Source organism: Leucoraja erinacea, chromosome 2 (assembly GCF_028641065.1).
Source record: "Leucoraja erinacea ecotype New England chromosome 2, Leri_hhj_1, whole genome shotgun sequence".
Taxonomy (NCBI): Eukaryota; Metazoa; Chordata; class Chondrichthyes; order Rajiformes; family Rajidae; genus Leucoraja; species Leucoraja erinaceus.
This window is the reverse complement of record NC_073378.1, coordinates 57,236,360-57,254,402: the sequence shown is the minus strand read 5'-3', so window position 1 is coordinate 57,254,402 and position 18,043 is coordinate 57,236,360. Positions and strand designations below refer to the sequence as shown.

The 18,043-nt window shown below is 42.2% G+C and overlaps 2 protein-coding genes across 2 annotated transcripts in view; one reads left to right on the top strand and one right to left on the bottom strand.

Annotated features, from left to right (window-relative positions):
• The first annotated feature begins 897 nt into the window (after positions 1–897).
• igfbp3 (insulin-like growth factor binding protein 3) lies at positions 898–5,851 on the top strand. Its single transcript, XM_055657208.1, has 4 exons — positions 898–1,482; positions 2,883–3,103; positions 3,550–3,669; positions 5,114–5,851. Exons 1-4 carry the CDS (start codon positions 1,134–1,136, stop codon positions 5,231–5,233), a joined length of 810 nt encoding a protein of 269 aa, XP_055513183.1. The 5' UTR covers positions 898–1,133; the 3' UTR covers positions 5,234–5,851.
• Positions 5,852–7,057: 1,206 nt separating this feature from the next.
• The window catches only part of LOC129710296 (insulin-like growth factor-binding protein 4), an 86,395-nt gene continuing 75,409 nt past the window's right edge, over positions 7,058–18,043 (bottom strand). Inside the window, exons 3-4 of the mRNA XM_055657195.1 lie at positions 12,520–12,648; positions 7,058–7,648 (exon numbers count right to left, since the gene is read on the bottom strand). Coding sequence (XP_055513170.1) covers positions 7,496–7,648; positions 12,520–12,648 — 282 coding nt within the window. The 3' untranslated portion in view covers positions 7,058–7,495. The remainder of the gene's footprint in view (positions 7,649–12,519; positions 12,649–18,043) is intronic.

The window sequence follows — 18,043 nt, the reverse complement described above, 5'->3', positions numbered from 1 at the left end:
AAGAATTCCACTATTATTTTTAATTCACACTATTCTTTAAAAAAAAAAGGAAGCTATTCGACCGCTTTGCAGCGATCTCGCTTGCTCTGAAAAGTATTCTGCTATCTCTGTTGGTGCAGATGAAAGCAGGCGAGACGACTTCAAACGCGGATTTGAAGGTATACCAAATCCGCGTCAATTTCAACTTCGATGATACACACAAAATGCAGGAGTAAATCAGCGGGGCCGGCAGCATCTCTGGAGGGACGGAATGAGTGACGGTTGGGATCGAGACACTTCTTCAGGCTTCCACCGGCTGGAACCAACTGGTTTTCCAGCGCGAAGTCGAGTTGTGTATGTGTGCAACCACGTTTTAAGATGACATTGTTCCGACTATTAAACAAGTGTAAATCCATCGATGCAGAATTATTTCATCTGGCTCAAGCGATTGGAAGTTTAGATTAAAAAAGGTTACGCCCGATTGAGACCAGTTTGCATCCATCATCTGCAAGTTAAACAACTTAAACCCTCTTTCTGATTGTGCCACAGGTCAGTGTTGGAACTGGGAAATACAATAGAACGCATGCACTCATTCTTATTTTAAAATACGTTTTAATTATTTTTGCAAACTGTTACGATCTCGGAAGTAGTAAAGGGAAAAGGGGCTAGCTGTGAACTGTCCGGGATGTTCTGGAGTCCAAGATAGCACTGGCGTTGGTTATTCGTGTTCCGGGCTAGCACTGACTTGGGCGACTTTGGAGTGAGAGAGACGAGCAAGCTTGGGGGAGTGATAGGGGCAAACAAATGCCCCGCCCCGAAACCTGTATCAGCAAATAACCAACGGCGTAAATCCAATGGGACGCAAGTGAATTATTCATATTCTGGGGGCGGGATCTCGACTTTCCTGATATAAGGGAACCTGCACTCGCTCTTGGCTTCTCGGAGTCGAAGAAAGTGCGAAGGGTGAAGTTTCTATTTTTTTAGCAAAAGTAAAATAAAAAAGGAAACTTTCCCACAAGTTCGGTTTGAATTCAGCGGAGCTGTAAACTTGTTTTTTTTCGTCCCGTTTGTTTTTTTTTCTGTGTGTGTGTGTGTGAGGAGCTCTTTGCAAAGTGCCCGGCTCCCGGCCACCGCTGCCTGTGATAGGAATAACCATGGTGTACGCGCTGTGTGTGCTGGCCGTGGCGGCGGCGGCTAGTGTGAAGCTGGCGGCCTCACTAGGACCCGTGGTCCGCTGCGAGCCGTGCGACGCCCGGGCTCTGGCGCAGTGCAAGCCGCTGGCACAGGGCGACTGCGAGCCGGTGAGGGAGCCCGGCTGCGGCTGCTGTACCACCTGCGCCCTCCGACAGGGGCAGCACTGCGGTGTCTATACCGAGCGCTGCGCCTCGGGCCTCACCTGTCTGCCGCAGGCGGGTGCGAGCAAACCGCTACAGTCGCTGCTGGAGGGCAGAGGAGTCTGCACCAACGAAACGGCCAGAGTCCGCGTCTTGCACAACTCTGCAGGTACAGAACTATGCACTTTCACTGTCCACTCCTTTACATTGGTTAGCCGCGTTCTGTTAACTACTTGGCTGGGGTGTTTGGTGCTTTTGCAGGAGGGAAAGGCGGTGCTCTTTCAGCATACAAGATTGCATTTGCTTTCATCTGTCTAAGCTGCTCTCACTATCGGGAGGGGAGGGGGGGGGGGGGGGAGTGCATTGATAGTGGAGGTGCATCGATTTCATCAATGTTTTGTCTGGATGGGTGCAAGTCTGCGATGCTCAGCCGATGCAGGAATAATGTTCCCAATGTTGGGGGCAGTCCAGGACCAGGGGGCACAGTTTAAGAATAAAGGGGAGGCCATTTAAAACTGAGATAAGAATAAACTTTTTCACCCAGAGAGTTGTGAATTTGTGGAATTCTCTGCCACAGAGGACAGTGGAGGCCAATTCACTGGATGAATTTAAAAGAGAGTTAGATAGAGCTCTAGGGGCTAGCGGAATCAATTGATATGGGGAGAAGGCAGACACGGGTTACTGATTGTAGATGATCACAATGAATGGCGGTGCTGACTCGAAGGGCCAAATGGCCTCCTCCTGCACCCATTTTCTATGTTTCTATGTGCTCCAGCCCGCTGGGAGGTGGGTGCTGTTCCGCGAACCCGTTAAACAGCAGCCTCACTGTTGGGCTGGAAGGCACTACATCGTTGCTCGGCCCTTCCCCTGAGGAGAGAACCGATGATTTTGGTTGACTGTCAATTTCAAAGTTAAAGTCTAATTTGAATGTCTGCATTCTTTGCTTTAGGCATGTGTACAGATGCAATGACTAATTTCAGCTTGGGTGCATTTTAAAGTCCGTTTTATAGCAAGTGCTTTGGTCTAAGATGTGTATACACGTGGAATAAGGATCCTCCAGCTTTTAATGTGGTACTTGGGAGTGGGGGTGGGGGGGAGAGTGCTCTTATTAAATAATCCCCTACCCCACGAATATTTGGTTACGACCGTGATATTGTTACTACAACAATGTTCAATGATTTTTTTTAAAGTTCGGTTTTGCAACTGTAAAGATGAGGATAAGAATAACTTAATCTCCAGTTCCCACAAGGGTAAGATTCTGTGGCACTGGTAACGTTGCTAACAGGCATTTGCTGTGAACGTGTGTTGGCGATGCCAGCTCACCACCTCCTGGTGGAAGTCGGTATTACCACGTTTGTTGCCAAACGGTGATCCCCGTCAGAAACCCGTACAAGGACAGACAGGCGACTGGGATCAAACAAAATATAGGCGCGGGGTTTGTCTCATCGCTATGTTTCTACTTCCCACCGCTCTCTTGGCATTCATTGCAAGTGGTAAGCTAGATATTTCGCCTGTAAGATCTTTCCTTGCACCATACTTTGCTCACGTGCCGCCTATTTTTAATTGCAGGAAACGTTAACCGTTCAGAGGAAGAAAGGAATGCCAGTAACTCGGGGAATGAGTGGAGTCCCAACACACACCGAATGCATGAGAGTAAAACTCATCAACCTCACAGGAAGCTGCTGAGGAAGGAAGCCTCTAGAAAATCCCAGCTGTACAAAATTAACAATGAGGCAGAGAATACTGAAACCACCAACTTTTCCTCAGAAATAAAGCACGACACAGAATATGTAAGTGAACCATGAAACTTATTTTAAATTAGTATGCACGTTGTAGGATCCTCTTCGACTTGTAATTTCTTCCCAAATCAAATCTAAATTTTGCATCTGTGCTGACTTTATCCAGTCTCTAGTGACATAACAAATGTGCTGAAGAATTCCACTGCATTAGTCATTCTTTAATAAAAAAAATTAATTTGTTTCTTTTCCAAAAAATATATTCATGATTTCATCAGAAAACCATTCTTGTCATATCAATAAAACAATTTATAATGTCACTAAACAAAAGAAGCTGTTGTAATTCCTATCCCTGTGCATCAAAAATTAATTTATTTTGAAGGAAAACAATTTGGGTCTATAAACATCAAAGTTTAGATTTACTTAGTTAAGAATGTATGATTTTTTAATTTGTCCATGAATAACAAAAATCATGAATGTTCTGTCTATACTTTAATCAGGGTCCTTGTCGGAGAGAAGTGGAAGATATCCTAAAAAATCTGAAAGCTGTATCCATTCTGAGCCCCAGAGGTGTATACATTCCAAATTGTGACAAGAAAGGATTCTACAAGAAAAAACAGGTTTGTAGATTTCTCAGCATTAGTGCTGTGGGCTCTTTTTTTCATTTGATAAATGTACTTTGCTAATTATCTCAAGGATCTACATTTTGTTGGCCAGACAAGGAATTGCACTGTTGTACCCCCTACAAAATAAAAAGCATTGATCACCAACAAAATAAAAAGCATTGATCACCAACCAGATAATGTACTTGCTCATATTCAGAAGCAAGTGGAAAGTTATTTATGGTATCAAAACAATGTACTCCTCTTGCTCTTCTCCAAAACCAACTGATATATTTTACATTAGACCTATTCTTGGCAGGGTGTATCCACAAAACAATTCCCAACCATGTCCCTAACATTATTTACATGTAAGAGTGACGTTAACTTTTGGGCACATTTTTTATTTGGAAATATTGGGATTGAGGTCATAAATTATGTGATCCTATCACAGTTACACCAGCTCTTCTGTATCAGTTGTGTTTTGTTTGTGCTGACAAAAGGGACACACGTTCAAGTTACCCTTGTCCAGAACGATGACAAATCCTTTCACTTGGTGTTAACATGATCTTGCATTTGTGAGCATGGTCCAGTAGTTCAGTGCACAAGTTGCTGTGCATAATGTTTGCTTCACTTTAAAATAGGCAACTAACCTATGTGGAAACTTCAAAGTTGCATAGAACAGTTTCTGTTATAAGAAACAAGTGATTAAATAACAGGGGGTCCTCTTATCCTCTTGAGTTTGTTGTGCCATTCAACTGGACCTTAACTTAAACCTCACAACATTTATCTTCCTTTGTTCCATAAATCTTGATATCTTTACCTGTCAGAAATTCACCATTCTGTTTTGAGATTTTTTAATTGACCAACCTCTTTGGTAGAATAGACTTTGGCTTGACCCTTTACTATTGTACGTTTAGGTTAAGGTCTATTGAAATTGTAATTGCTAATAATTCCATTGAGTCACTGAAATCTATTATTTTAATGACATCTATGCTTTCAATAACTTGGAACTGAAATGTTTTACCATGTCTGTCAGTCAGTCTACAAGCTCAAGTTGTGATTTTTCGATAAATCTATTTAAAATCACCATTGCTGACATCTGACAAAATTTTCCACTGTGTAATAAACTTTACATTTGTAATTTGAATTATTGGATAAAGTATTTCAGAATATTTGACATGAATCTGATGCAATATATTCAAAAGCCCTGTAGGTGACATAACATGCATTTTGAACTGTGCATTCTATATCATTGACCTCTTGGCATTCTGGTACTGTATCTGTTGAAGTTTCTAAAATTGTTAAAACACTGCCTAACATCAACATCTCAGTCAGGATCAATATTATGACTGATCTTTTGTGACTTGAAAATGTTAGCTATTCATTATGGTCTGATCTCTATAGGGAAAATTACTTTATAGTCTGTTCTACTTTTGACCTTATCTTTTTCCCCTTAATACAGTGCCGATCCTCTAAAGGGAGGAGAAGAGGTTTGTGCTGGTGTGTGGATAAATATGGCACTCGGCTGCCCAGCTATGACAGGAATGAGGAACTGCGCTGTTACAGCTTTGAGAGTAAGTGAAGAAGCCTACAGCTCCTGTGGACTCTGCATGTGCGAGAAAGAGAGAGAGAAAGAAAGAGAGCACATGACAAACATTGATCAGACAGAGACCTCAGAGCAACTGGCAGTAGGCATAGATGGCCTATGTTCTAGAGTTGTGACATCTGCTGCCAGCTTTGGTTGGGAGAGGGGGCTTTCTTTAGCCCACTTGATTCAGCTCTATCCTGCCACATATTCTTCCAGCTCCCTGAAAGAGTGGGAGTTTTCTAATTCCCAAGAAATCTGCACTATAGTTCCCAAGGAAAAGGCACTTCAGAAAGGAATCAGGGAATCTCCACTTGACTATTTAAGAACAGCCTGTGACCAATTTGATCCTGACAGACTTTGTGCTCTTATGTAAAAAAAATATTAGTGTATGCTACTACATATTTTGAAATGTCTTGTTCTGCAGGTCTGAAACAGGAACCTAGCCTTCACGGGTAAAACTTTCTATAAAAATTTTAAAAGGGCTTTTGTTCTTTTTAAAAAAAGCTTTCATGTTACTAAAGTCATATGATTTTTCCTTAAATGAAATGAATATTCTGTTAGAATATGGTCTGTATTTAATATAATTATGTTTTTTAATAAACATTATTTAAACCGAATAAACATGGTATTGTGTTTTCTACAGCAAAAAAAAGACAATAGATTAATTTGCATCACACGACAACACAAATTACAAATTCACTTGTTCATTAATGGTGCTACATAATTATGATATGATTTTCTGAAATAAAATTGAGTTGGTGCAGCTGCATTCAAAGGACACTTGCTATCATAAACAATTTGAGAACAGTGATATTATTAGTAAATGAGTAAATGCGCACAAATATGTTGGACGCCATCTAGTGGTTACAGAGTGCACAACATCACCAGGAAACCCAGCAGGTGCAAGAATCAAACATGACAAAGTCTCCAGCCTTTAGTGGGTCAGTATGTTAATTATCACTACAAGTGATACTATGACTATACATCGGAATACCTTTCAATACAATAATACACTGTTGTTTCGTGACATGGGTATTTTTAATGAATCAATTGGCAACATAATTTATAAAAGATTTTCCTGATTCAGATTTCCTGATTTCCACATTATACTAATTCAGATGGATTTTAATTCACATGTTTTGGTATAAGACACTTCACTAAAGAAAGTAAAGTAGAAGATTTGGCTCCATTTTATAACCTCCAATTCATTACCAGAGACCTATGCTAAAGGCTACATAATTAAGAAAGTAATTATTTCATTTTATTTCATTCATGCTGCATTGATAAAAAGAAATCGGGAATTCTTTAATTAGCAGATAATGTGTCTGAGTATTAATTGAAGTAAAATAGTTTGTAGGAGTATGTGGAGAAATTCATAATTAATCGTTAATTATAATTGCAAAAATAAATGACGTGATTTCATACCTCATGGGAAGTAAGATTACTGCTTTTTCTGATCGGCATACAGTGCAAAGGGTCAACATTAATTTATTACTTTGTGAGATAAATTTAATTTTGTACTAGAAGAATTTTTGACAATTAACAGTAAATGCACTCTCCATTCAATGATAAACATTGAACAAATGTTCAGCACCAAATTAATTAATTTTCCTCTACTAATACTAGATGTGCCAAGTATTGTACATAAGATTGTGCTAAAGGCAAGAGTTCAGGTGTCATAAAGAATTAAGTAAGCAGTTTACAAAAGTTATCTGCATTTGAAAATGTAAATGTTTTTGTGTGATCAAAGTATTGACATTTGAAATGATGATGAAATATAAACAATATTGATAGTAATCAATATTGACAGCAATTGCATTGTTGCTCAGAACTCAAAACCTTTATTTTATTTTCCTTCCTTGGGTTCCAATATTACAATAATTAAACATTATCAACATTGATTAATACATACTGGCTTGCAGTGTTCCCAGTGACAGCTAAATGTTATTGCTTTTCTGAGATAAATTTAATCATGCATCATTCACAGCAGGAATATTTTCATGCATGTTACTTATTACTGAACTGCATATGTAAGTGGCTACAGTAGATTATTTCACCTGAAAATTCATGTACACGTCATCTTAAATGCGATATTTCCTTAAATGCAATCTTAAAACTACAAAAAAACAGCAGGAAATAAATAGCTTATACTTATGAAAGATAACTGTAACCTTCCAGATATCACCTTCAAATGCTGTGGTGTAATGTGTGAAAGAAAAGCAAAGATGTTAACATCTCATCAGTTTCTGTAGAGCTTCAGTTATTTTGCTCTGCCGATGCTGAAACATGCCCGTCGTGCCGGTGACACTGAGGATCACCTCTCACTTCTGAAGTGCCTGGGATTTTCTTTCCATTCCTGCGGTGAACACACCAACATATTCCACGTAGCCCATCCAACGACGACTCGCACTTTTAAAACATTAAGACACAATATTTATTGTTCCCTATGTGGATATAACTGGTCAAGTGTTCATACAAAAAAAAAATCGCTCTTTTTCCAATATAAAACTAATTGGGCCCTTCCTGAGTCCAGAACCAGGGGCCACAATTTAAGAATAAGGGGTAGGCCATTTAGAACGGAGATGAGGAAAAAAAATGTAACCTAGAGTTGTGAATCTGGAATTCTCTGCCACAGAAGGCAGTGGAGGTCAATTCTCTAGATGCTTTCAAGGGAGAGTTAGATAGAACTCTTAAATATAGCGGAGTCAAGGGATGACACGAAGCTGAGGGGAAGTGTTAGCTGTGAGGGGGATGCTAGGAGGCTGCAAGATGACTTGGATAGGCTGGGTGAGTAGGCAAATGCATGGCAGATGCAGTATAATGTGGGTAAATGTGAGGTTATCCACTTTGGTGGCAAAAACAGAAAAGTAGACTATTATCTGAATGGTGGCCGATTAGGAAAAGGGGAGATGCAACGAGACCTGGGTGTCATGGTACACCAGTCATTGAAAGTAGGCATGCAGGTGCAGCAGGCAGTGAAGAAAGCGAATGGTATGTTAGCATTCATAGCAAAAGGATTTGAGTATAGGTAGGAGCAGGGAGGTTCTACTTCAGTTGTACAGGGTCTTGGTGAGACCACACCTGGAGTATTGCACACAGTTTTGGTCTCCTAATCTGAGGAAGGACATTCTTGCCATAGAGGGAGTACAGAAAAGGTTCACCAGACTGATTCCTGGGATGTCAGGACTTTCATATGAGGAAAGACTGGATAGACTCGGCTTGTACTCGCTGGAATTTAGAAGATTGAGGGGGGATCTTATAGAAACTTACAAAATTCTTAAGGGGTTGGACAGGCTAAATGCAGGAAGATTGTTCCCGATATTGGGGAAGTCCAGAACAAGGGGCCACAGTTTAAGGATAAAGGGGAAATCTTTTGGGACTGAGATGAGAAAAAAAAATTTACACAGAGAGTGGTGAATCTCTGGAATTCTCTGCCACAGAATGTAGTTGAGGCCAGTTAATTGGCTATATTTAAGAGGGAGTTAGATGTGGCCCTTGTGGCTAGAGGGATCAAGGGGTATGGAGAGAAAGCAGGTACAGGATACTGTGTTGGATGCTCAGCCATGATCATATTGAATGGCGGTGCAGGCTCGAAGAGCCGAATGGCCTACTCCTGCACCTATTTTCTATGTTTCTATGTCTATGTTTCTATGATATGGTGATCAAGGGATATGATGATAAGGCAGGAATGGGGTACTGATTGTGGATGATCAGCCATGATCACATTGATCGAAGGGTTGAATGGCCTAATCCTGCACCCGTTGTCTATTGTCTATTGCAAGTTAGCGGTTCAGGCCACAATATTAAAAAAAATGTTTGGATAGGTACTTGAATAGGGAAGGTTTAGAGAGGATATGGGTCAAATGCAGGCAAATGGGACATGCTTTGATGGCCATCTCTATCGGCATGGATGTTGATCCGAAAGGGCTATTTCTTAGTTTAGAGACATTCCTGGGATGTCAGGACTTTCATATGAAGAAAGACTGGATAGACTCGGTTTGTATTTGCTAGAATTTAGAAGATTAAGGGGGGATCTTATAGAAAGTTACAAAATTCTTAAGGGGTTGGACAGGCTAGATGCAGGAAGATTGTTCCCGATGTTGGGGAAGTCCAGACCAAGGGGTCACAGTTTAAGGATAAGGCGGAAATCTTTTAGGACCGAGATGAGGAAAACTTTTTTCACACAGAGAGTGGTGAATCTCTGGAATTCTCTGCCGCAGAAGGTAGTTGAGGCCAGTTTTATTGGCTATATTTAAGAGGGAATTAGATGTGGCCCTTGTGGCTAAAGGGATCAGGGGGTATGGAGAGAAGGCAGGAACAGGATACTGAGTTGGATGATCAGCCATGATCATATTGAATGGCGGTGCAGGCTCGAAGGGCCGAATGGCCTACTCCTGCACCTATTTTCTATGTTTCTATGTTTCAGCCCACTGAGTCCGTGCCAACCAGTGATCACCCCGTACAGTAGCACTATCCCACGCACACTAGGGACAATTTATGATTCTACCAAGCCAATTAGTCTACAAATCTATACGTCTTTGGAATATGGGAAGAAACCGGAGAAAACCCACATGGTCACAGGGAGAATGTACAAACTCCGTACAGACAGCACCCGTAGTCAGGATCAAACCCAGGTCTCTGGTGCTGTAAGGCAACTACTCTACTGCTGTCCCACCGTCGCTACCTTGCTGTGTGACTCAATGGCTTAATACAGCCTTCATCAAAGGGATGGCAGGCTGGCAATTGGGGATTCAGATTTAGCATGCCAGATTCAGGGCCCTTCCTGATTTCTGCCCACAATGACATGATGGGAATGGACTGGTTGTTGGATCTGTTATGCGTGGTCAGATGAAACATAACTCTGTTTAGGACAGGAGCATATTATCTCTTGCGTGAACCAAAATCAAGCTGGCAACATGGCACTAATCAGACCAACAGTGGCCTGTGGTTCAGTTTTGAGCGTGAGTAAAAGGAAGTCAATCAATTGCTTCATCTGCTCAATTAATTAGAGTAATCCTGATAAAGGAAATCAAACCAAATTTTCTTTGAAGATGCCCTTTGAGTTCTTCAGACTGCAGTCAGAATGAAACTGTTCTTCAGGTGACCTCACCAGTTTGACATGCACATGCTTCAAGCTTGTTGTAGGTAGCCACACTAACTCAACTCCATTATCCAAGCAGAACACAATCTCCACTCCATTCTTTATAATATTGACCACGTTAAGGTAACCACATTTGTGGAAGCAATGGACAGACGAGGTTTCAGGTCAGGACCTTTCTTCATTCTGATAGTTCAGTCTGCAATTCCTTGTGTACCATGTTAAGGGTTTGTGAAAGATTAGAGTCTTTGAGAAAACACTGAAAAAGTCTAGAGGATGTTGTAGGTGATGCTCAGTGGTAGATACAGAAAACAGGTGCAGAGGCTCAAGTTAGGGCAGAGTGCAGTGAACGATTAATATAAATAATAAGATTATTAAAGAGATAGAACAAAGGTGGAAATAACAATAAAATTACCTTTTAAAAATTCATGGCTGACTCAAAATTCAAAATATATAATCCAGGCCAATACTTCATGCAGGAACATTATCTCATACAATATTAAGGATATTGTATTTCATTTAAGACTTTAAACCAAATATATGCTCACCTGACTCAAGTCTCATCCATACAGCCAACAAACTCTCATTAATTTATACTCCCTCAATATGAAATCAAAGATACTGATGAGGTTCCAAGGGTGAGTCTTGAACCCAAATATTTTTTTTGTTTCAGAGCCAAGAATTGTACCTTGAAGCAGATCATCGATGTCAAGATGAATGCGTTCCTAATGCACAGTAATATTTTAATGTTCACTAACTGCACCTTGAACATTCCACCAGGTGGCGCATGAGTCCTCAAAATAAGTAAAATAGAAGCTACCGATATCTGGCCTTTTATTTGCCTATTCATGTTGTGCATTTGAGCTCATGAATGTCTTTACAAATAGGCTGAAGATTCCACTCCATCTTACCCACAGGGAAGGTGTAATGAAACAGTGCATGTTTGCCATGCTTGAACTCCTATTCCTTAGATTTATAGTTATAGGGAGTCAAAGAATCTTACAGCATGGAAACTGGTCCTTTGGCCCAACTTGCCCACACCGTCCAACTGGTCCCATTTACACTCGTCCCACCTGCCTGCATTTGGCCCATATCCTTCTAAACCTGCCCTATCCATGCTCCTGTCTAAATATATCTTAAAAGATGCCATAGTACCTGCCACAACTACCTCCATTTGCAGCTCGTTTCATATACCCACCACCATTTAAGTTAAAATGTTACCCATCAGGTTCCTATTAAATCTTTCCCCCTCACCTTAACCCTATGTCCTCTGGATCTCAATTCCCCTGCTCTGGGCAAGTGTGTGTATGCATAGCTATTCCTCTCATGATTTTGTATAGTTCTGTAAGATCACCCCTCATCCTCCTGCACTCCACAGAATAGAGTCTTAGCCTGCTCAACAACTCCAGATAGCTCAGGCCCTTGAGTCCTGGCAACATCCTCGTAAATCTTCTCTGAACCCTTGCTAGTTTGATAACATCTTTCCTATAAAATTGTTTTCTAAAAGTGGTACAGATTTATACCCATAAGGAAGAGAAATGCTCAACTATTATCTTTCAGGAGGATCCCATTGTAGATTACTGAACCAGGAGAAGTAATCACTGCAACGTTGAAAATGCAATAAACTAGAAATAGAAGGTTGATGTGGTGAGTTGAGCAGAGATCGTTTTTATGTAAGTATATTATTTGTTCAAAGAAGCCTGGTACCTTAAATTATATTATCTCAGATGAGGATTCTAGAAAAGGCTACTTAATGGACAGATCACACTATCGCAAAGATTGACCTGTTATTACTCCTCAATTGGTCTTGTAAGGACCCTGGGTAAAGTTCCTTTGTCAGGAGTGTTCAGAACTAATGGACGTAACTAAAAAATGAGAGCCAAGCTACTTAGATAGAATGTTAGCAACTTCTTGCTCATACAAAGATTAGTGGAGAGCTGGAACTCTTCCCTAAAAGTAGCTGGTTAGGTTAATTAAATGTTGTCTAACTGAGGATATATATATATATATATATATATATATATATATTTATATATCCTCAGATATATCCTCATTTATATATCCCAAAAATAACTCTTGATTTGATTTAATGACTGAAGAGGCTTAAGGGCAGAATAGTCAAATCCTGATCCAAGATTTTTAAAATCCCTCATTATTCCTTTTAACTCCAAGCTGCACATACCTGCTTGAGGTTGTAGAATCCTATCTTATCACAGTTGGGAATGTGAAACCTGTAAAGATCCTCATTATTACGCTGTTGTGCCAGGGTAATCCTGTCGATCGCTCGTTGCATCTCTTCCTGACACGGACCCTGGGTAAAATCAGCAGAGTATTGTTGTTTAGTTATTTAGTTTAATTGAGAAATACAATGTGGAAACAGACCCTTCAGCCCATCGAGTCCATTCCGACCATTGATCAGCCCCACACACTCCCAATGTTAATCCCACTTTCGCATCCTACACACTTGGGGCAGTTTACAGAAGCCAATTAACATATAAACCTACATGCCTTTGGAATGTGGGAGGAAACCTGGGTAGCTTCTTGTCAATATACCTGAGGTCATTCAGATCCCAACAACAACAAGCTCATTAGATACTTTCAAGAGAGAGCTTGATAGGGCTCTTAAAGATTGAGCAGAGTCAAGGGATATGGAAAGAAGGCAGGAACAGGGGGTACTGATTGTGGATGATCAGTCATGATCACATTGAATGGTGGTGCTGGCTCGAAGGGCCGAATGGCCTACTAATGCACCTATTGTCTATTGTGTATTGTCATTACTATTGTACTCATCGACCTTCATTGGCTCCCAACAAAGTCCAGCTCAATTTTAATTGCCTGGCCCTTATTTTTCAAAACCATCTGTAGTTTTACCCCTCTCTATCTCTGTAATCTCCCCAACTCACTGCAATGTACTAATTCTGCCCTCATGCTCATCCTTGGATAAACTATCATCAGCTTTAATATCTACCTTAATGACCCGGTCAAATTTTACAGCAAAGTGCTTTTGTCTGCATTGTTATGATGAGGGCACTGCATAGACACTGATTGTTGGTGCTGATTTTATTGATATAATTCCTTTTGTTGTACTAAGGTGATCATTGCAAACCATTAGAGCATTTTCTTTTATGGTTGGACAGATATCGGCTCTATCATCCAAATAACGTATTTTTAATTATTTCTGTCCCCCTTCTATATCCACTGCAGACCATGTGGCAGAGATACTCTCAAGATAGCTTTATAAAAAAGTCAGGATTTGTTCCAGCAACATTGAATATATGGCTTATTTCTGAGTCAGGGTGGCACATACGTTGGTGTATGGATGATGATTACAGTATTCCCATACTATTTATGCTGGGGTCTTTCAAAGTAAGTTTGTTGAGTTGTTGTAATATATATTTTTGTAGAAAACGTAAATCACAGAGTACTAGCAATGAATGAATGGAGAGCAACAATGCTTCTGGGGAACTATTTTATGATGATGAACACATGAGAAATGAGGAGGGGGGAACTGGAGGGGACGATGAAAGTAGATAAAACATTAATTGCAGAATGTTGACCTTCTGTACTTGTAACAGTGCTGTTAACATAGCAGTGTGTAAGAAGGAAGTGCCGATGCTGGTTTAAAACGAAGATAGACACAAAAATCTGGAGTAATTCAGCAAGACAGGCAGCATCTGAAGAAGGGTCTTGACCTGAAACGTCACCCATTCCTTCTGTCCAGAGATGCTGCCTGTGTCGCTGAGTTACTCCAGCTTTTTGTGTCTATCTTCTTTTAACATAGCAGGTTCGGTTCAGCTACTAATCAGTGTTGACCTACAAGTGGTATGGAGTTGTTGAAAGTATAGTTCAAATTTATGTGAGCGATTAAGTCTTTTCTTGCTGATGGTTACTTTGTACTTTTGTTGCCCGTGAGATTTTAGCCCATATTTGGATATTGCCCAAAATTGGACATTGCCCAACTTTAGTTTGTTTCACTTATGCCCCCTTTTTTTGCCACATTGGTCAATGATTCAGATTCAGATTCAGATTCAATTTTAATTGTCATTGTCAGTGTACAGTACAGAGACAACGAAATGCATTTAGCATCTCCCTTGAAGAGCGACATAGCAAACGATTTGAATAAAAAAAATAATAAGTGTCCGGCAGTCACCGAGGTACGTTGTTTAGTAGAGTGACAGCCGCCCGAAAGAAGCTGTTCCTCGACCTGCTGGTTCGGCAACGGAGAGACCTGTAGCGCCTCCCGGATGGTAGGAGGGTAAACAGTCCATGGTTGGGGTGAGAGCAGTCCTTGGCGATGCTGAGCGCCCTCCACAGGCAGCGCTTGCTTTGGACAGACTCAATGGAGGGGAGCGTGGAACCGGTGATGCGTTGGGCAATTTTCACCACTCTCTGCAATGCCTTCCGGTCGGAAACAGAGCAGTTGCCATACCATACTGTGATGCAGTTGGTAAGGATGCTCTCGATGGTGCAGCGGCAGAAGTTCACCAGAATCTGAGGAGACAGATGGACCTTCTTCAGTCTCCTCAGGAAGAAGAGACGCTGATGAGCCTTCTTGATCAGAGTAGAGGTATTGTGGGTCCAAGAGAGGTCATCGGAGATGTTGACTCCCAGGAACCTGAAGCTAGAAACACGTTCCACCTCCGTCCCGTTAATGTGGATGGGGGTGTGCGTGCCGCCTCTGGACTTCCTGAAGTCTACAATGAGCTCCTTGGTCTTCTTGGAGTTAAGGGCCAGGTTGTTGTCAGCGCACCATGCTGCTAAGTGCTGGACCTCCTCCCTGTAGGCCAGCTCATCGTTGTTGCTGATGAGGCCAATCACCGTTGTATCATCTGCATACTTGATGATGGTGTTAGTACCATGTACAGGTGTGCAGTCATAGGTGAAGAGGGAGTAGAGGAGGGGGCTCAGCACACAGCCCTGAGGAACGCCGGTGTTCAGGGTGAGGGTTGAAGAGGTGCGCTTGTCTAACCTCACAGACTGGGATCTGTTGGTTAGAAAGTCCAGTATCCAGTTGCAGAGGGAGGGGCCAATGCCCAGGTTACCGAGTTTGGTGATCAGTTTTGATGGAATAATGGTGTTGAATGCTGAGCTGTAATCGATGAACAGCATTCTTACATAAGTGTCTCTGTTGTCAAGGTGGGAGAGGGCGGAGTGAAGTGCCGTTGAGATGGCATCCTCCGTACTCCTGTTCTTGCGGTAGGCAAACTGATAGGGATCCAGTGTGGGGGGTAGGCAGCTTTTGAGGTGTGCCAGGACCAGCCTCTAGAAGCACTTGGTGATGATGGGGGTAAGTGCAACTGGGCGGAAGTCGTTGAGGCTTGCCGCAGTGGAGTGTTTTGGCACTGGCACGATGGAGGTGGCTTTAAGTCAAGTGGGGACAACTGCTTGGGCAAGTGACAGGTTGAAGATGTCAGTCCAGATGTCTGTCAGCTGCGCAGCACAGGCACTGAGCACACGCCCGGGGATGCCGTCAGGGCCAGCAGCCTTACGTGCATTAGTCCTACTCAGTGCCACGTACACGTCGTAGGGGGTGAGTGTGAGGGGTTGGTGATCGGCAGGTAGCACAGCCTTGATGGCTGTCTCTAGATTGTCTGTGTCAATGCTACAATCATTGGTCTCTTCAGCTCAGGCCTCACACGTTAATTAAAGCTGTGGTGAGTAACAATCAGAAAATTCAAAATTATCAGGACAAAAAATGAAATCCACACAGCTTTATAATTTTTTTGGTTTTGTGGGTTTGAGATCATGTGGTCTGGTAGCAAAACAAAATGCAAATAGTCGTGTTTTAAAGGTAGGCAGTGTTTTCTGAAAGGATCGATAAGGACTTTGCTATTTGTGTACTGATGTCACTAAGCAATCTACTTGCAGTCACAGGTTTCTGAGAATAGCTGAGCATAGTTCAGTCAAAATAGTCAATATACTATCCAGACAACTGTAATCTATCTATTCAAGAGAATAAAGCTACATGAAGAAAATATATTTTCCGTTAACACAGTGTTGCAAGATGTATTAAAATAAAAAGAAAGTTGCAGCACTGAGTTATGAGTTGTGCACGGGTTCTCAGATTCAGATTCAGATTCAATTTTAATTGTCATTGTCAGTGTATAGTACAGAGACAACAAAATGCATTTAGCATCTCCCTGGAAGAGCGACATAACTTCTAAACTTTTGCTTGGTTATTTGTAAGCTTCCAAATAGCATCTGAATAGTTCACCACAGTAACATGTCAGCCCGTTATCTTGAACGTTGCAATAAACAATTTAAGAGCAGCTTTGACAAAGATATGGGACAAGATTAATGGATGACTCAGAACTGCTGTAGATTTGGGAGCAACAGCAGCAGGAGATTGGCAAGGGATATGACTGATTGGCTCTAGCCCAAGTGGGAGGAGAGAAGTGAGTCAGAGGGGTGAAAACAGTTGAAAAGTAGAGGCCAAGCACAGGCAGACTTTACTCAGAACTGCTGTAGATTTGGGAGCAACAGCAGCAGGAGATTAGCAAGAGATACGACTGATTGGCTCTAGCCCAAGTTGGAGGAGAGAAGTGAGTCAGTGCCGGGAAAACAGTTGAAAACTGAGGAATTTGGTTTGTAAATTGGTAAATCAGGCAATTTATCAGGCAATTTAAGCAAGACGGCTCTTAGCGAGCGGCAGTGAGTGAGCGGCCTTGTGAGGGAAGTATGAGTCTTTGGCTCGAGAGCCTTCGGCGAGGAGGCTGAGGAGAGGAGACCACGCAATACGCTTGAGAGGTAGAGACGAAAGAAGGGGATGTCAGGCAAGCTGATTCAGTGCGATACTTGCAGTATGTGGGAGGTCAAGGACACCGCTGGTGCCTTTGGCTGCTACAAATGCGAGAAGTGCATCCAGGTAGAGCTCCTGAAGGGCCATGTTTGGGAGCTGGAGAAGCAAGTGGATGACCTCCGGTTCGTCCGAGAAACTGAGTCATTCCTCGACAAGTCCTACAGTACGATTGTTACACCTAAGGTACTGGAAGAGAGAAGGTGGGAGACAGTGAGAAAGGGAGGGAAGCATGGAATGCCAACGTCCCCGGGTGTTGTACCTCTTGTGAACAGGTTCACCCGCTTAGAAGCTGTTGGGACAGAAGACGTGTTTACACTGAGCGGCGGACTGGCTTGCGATGCGAATAGGGCTGTTGAGCCAAAACCAAAAAGGCCTAAGGCAGGCAATGCCATTGTAGTGGGAGACTCCATTGTGAGAGGTACGGACAGGGGTTTCTGCGGCAACAGACGGGATGCGAGGATGGTGTGCTGCCTTCCTGGTGCCAGGATCCAGGATGTCACGGACAGAGTGCAGAAAATCCTCAAAGGCGAAGGTGAACATCCGGAAGTGGTAGTGCATGTCGGCACAAACGATGTCGGAAAGAAGGGGATGAATATTCTGCAGCGTGACTTTAGAGAGCTCGGAAAAATGCTGAAAAGCAGGACCTCCAGGGTTGTTATCTTCAGTTTGCTTCCAGTTCCTGGTGCTGGCGAGAGCAGGAACAGGGAGATACGGGACCTGAACGTGTGGCTAAGGAACTGGTGCACGGGGCAGGGATTTAGATTCTTAGATCACTGGGATCTGTTTTGGGGTAAGGGGGAACTGTACAAAAGGGACGGATTGCATCTTAACAGGTATGGGACCAGCATTCTGGCAGGCAGGTTTGCCACTGCTACACGGGTGGTTTTAAACTGAATAAGGGGGGTGG

Coding starts and splice junctions, on each gene's coding strand:
- igfbp3 (XM_055657208.1), top strand. CDS start 1,134: ATGGTGTACGCGCTGTGTGTGCTGGCCGTGGCGGCGGCGGCTAGTGTG. Junction 1,483..2,882: donor CGTCTTGCACAACTCTGCAG/GTACAGAACTAT, acceptor TTTTAATTGCAG/GAAACGTTAACCGTTCAGAG. Junction 3,104..3,549: donor TAAAGCACGACACAGAATAT/GTAAGTGAACCA, acceptor TACTTTAATCAG/GGTCCTTGTCGGAGAGAAGT.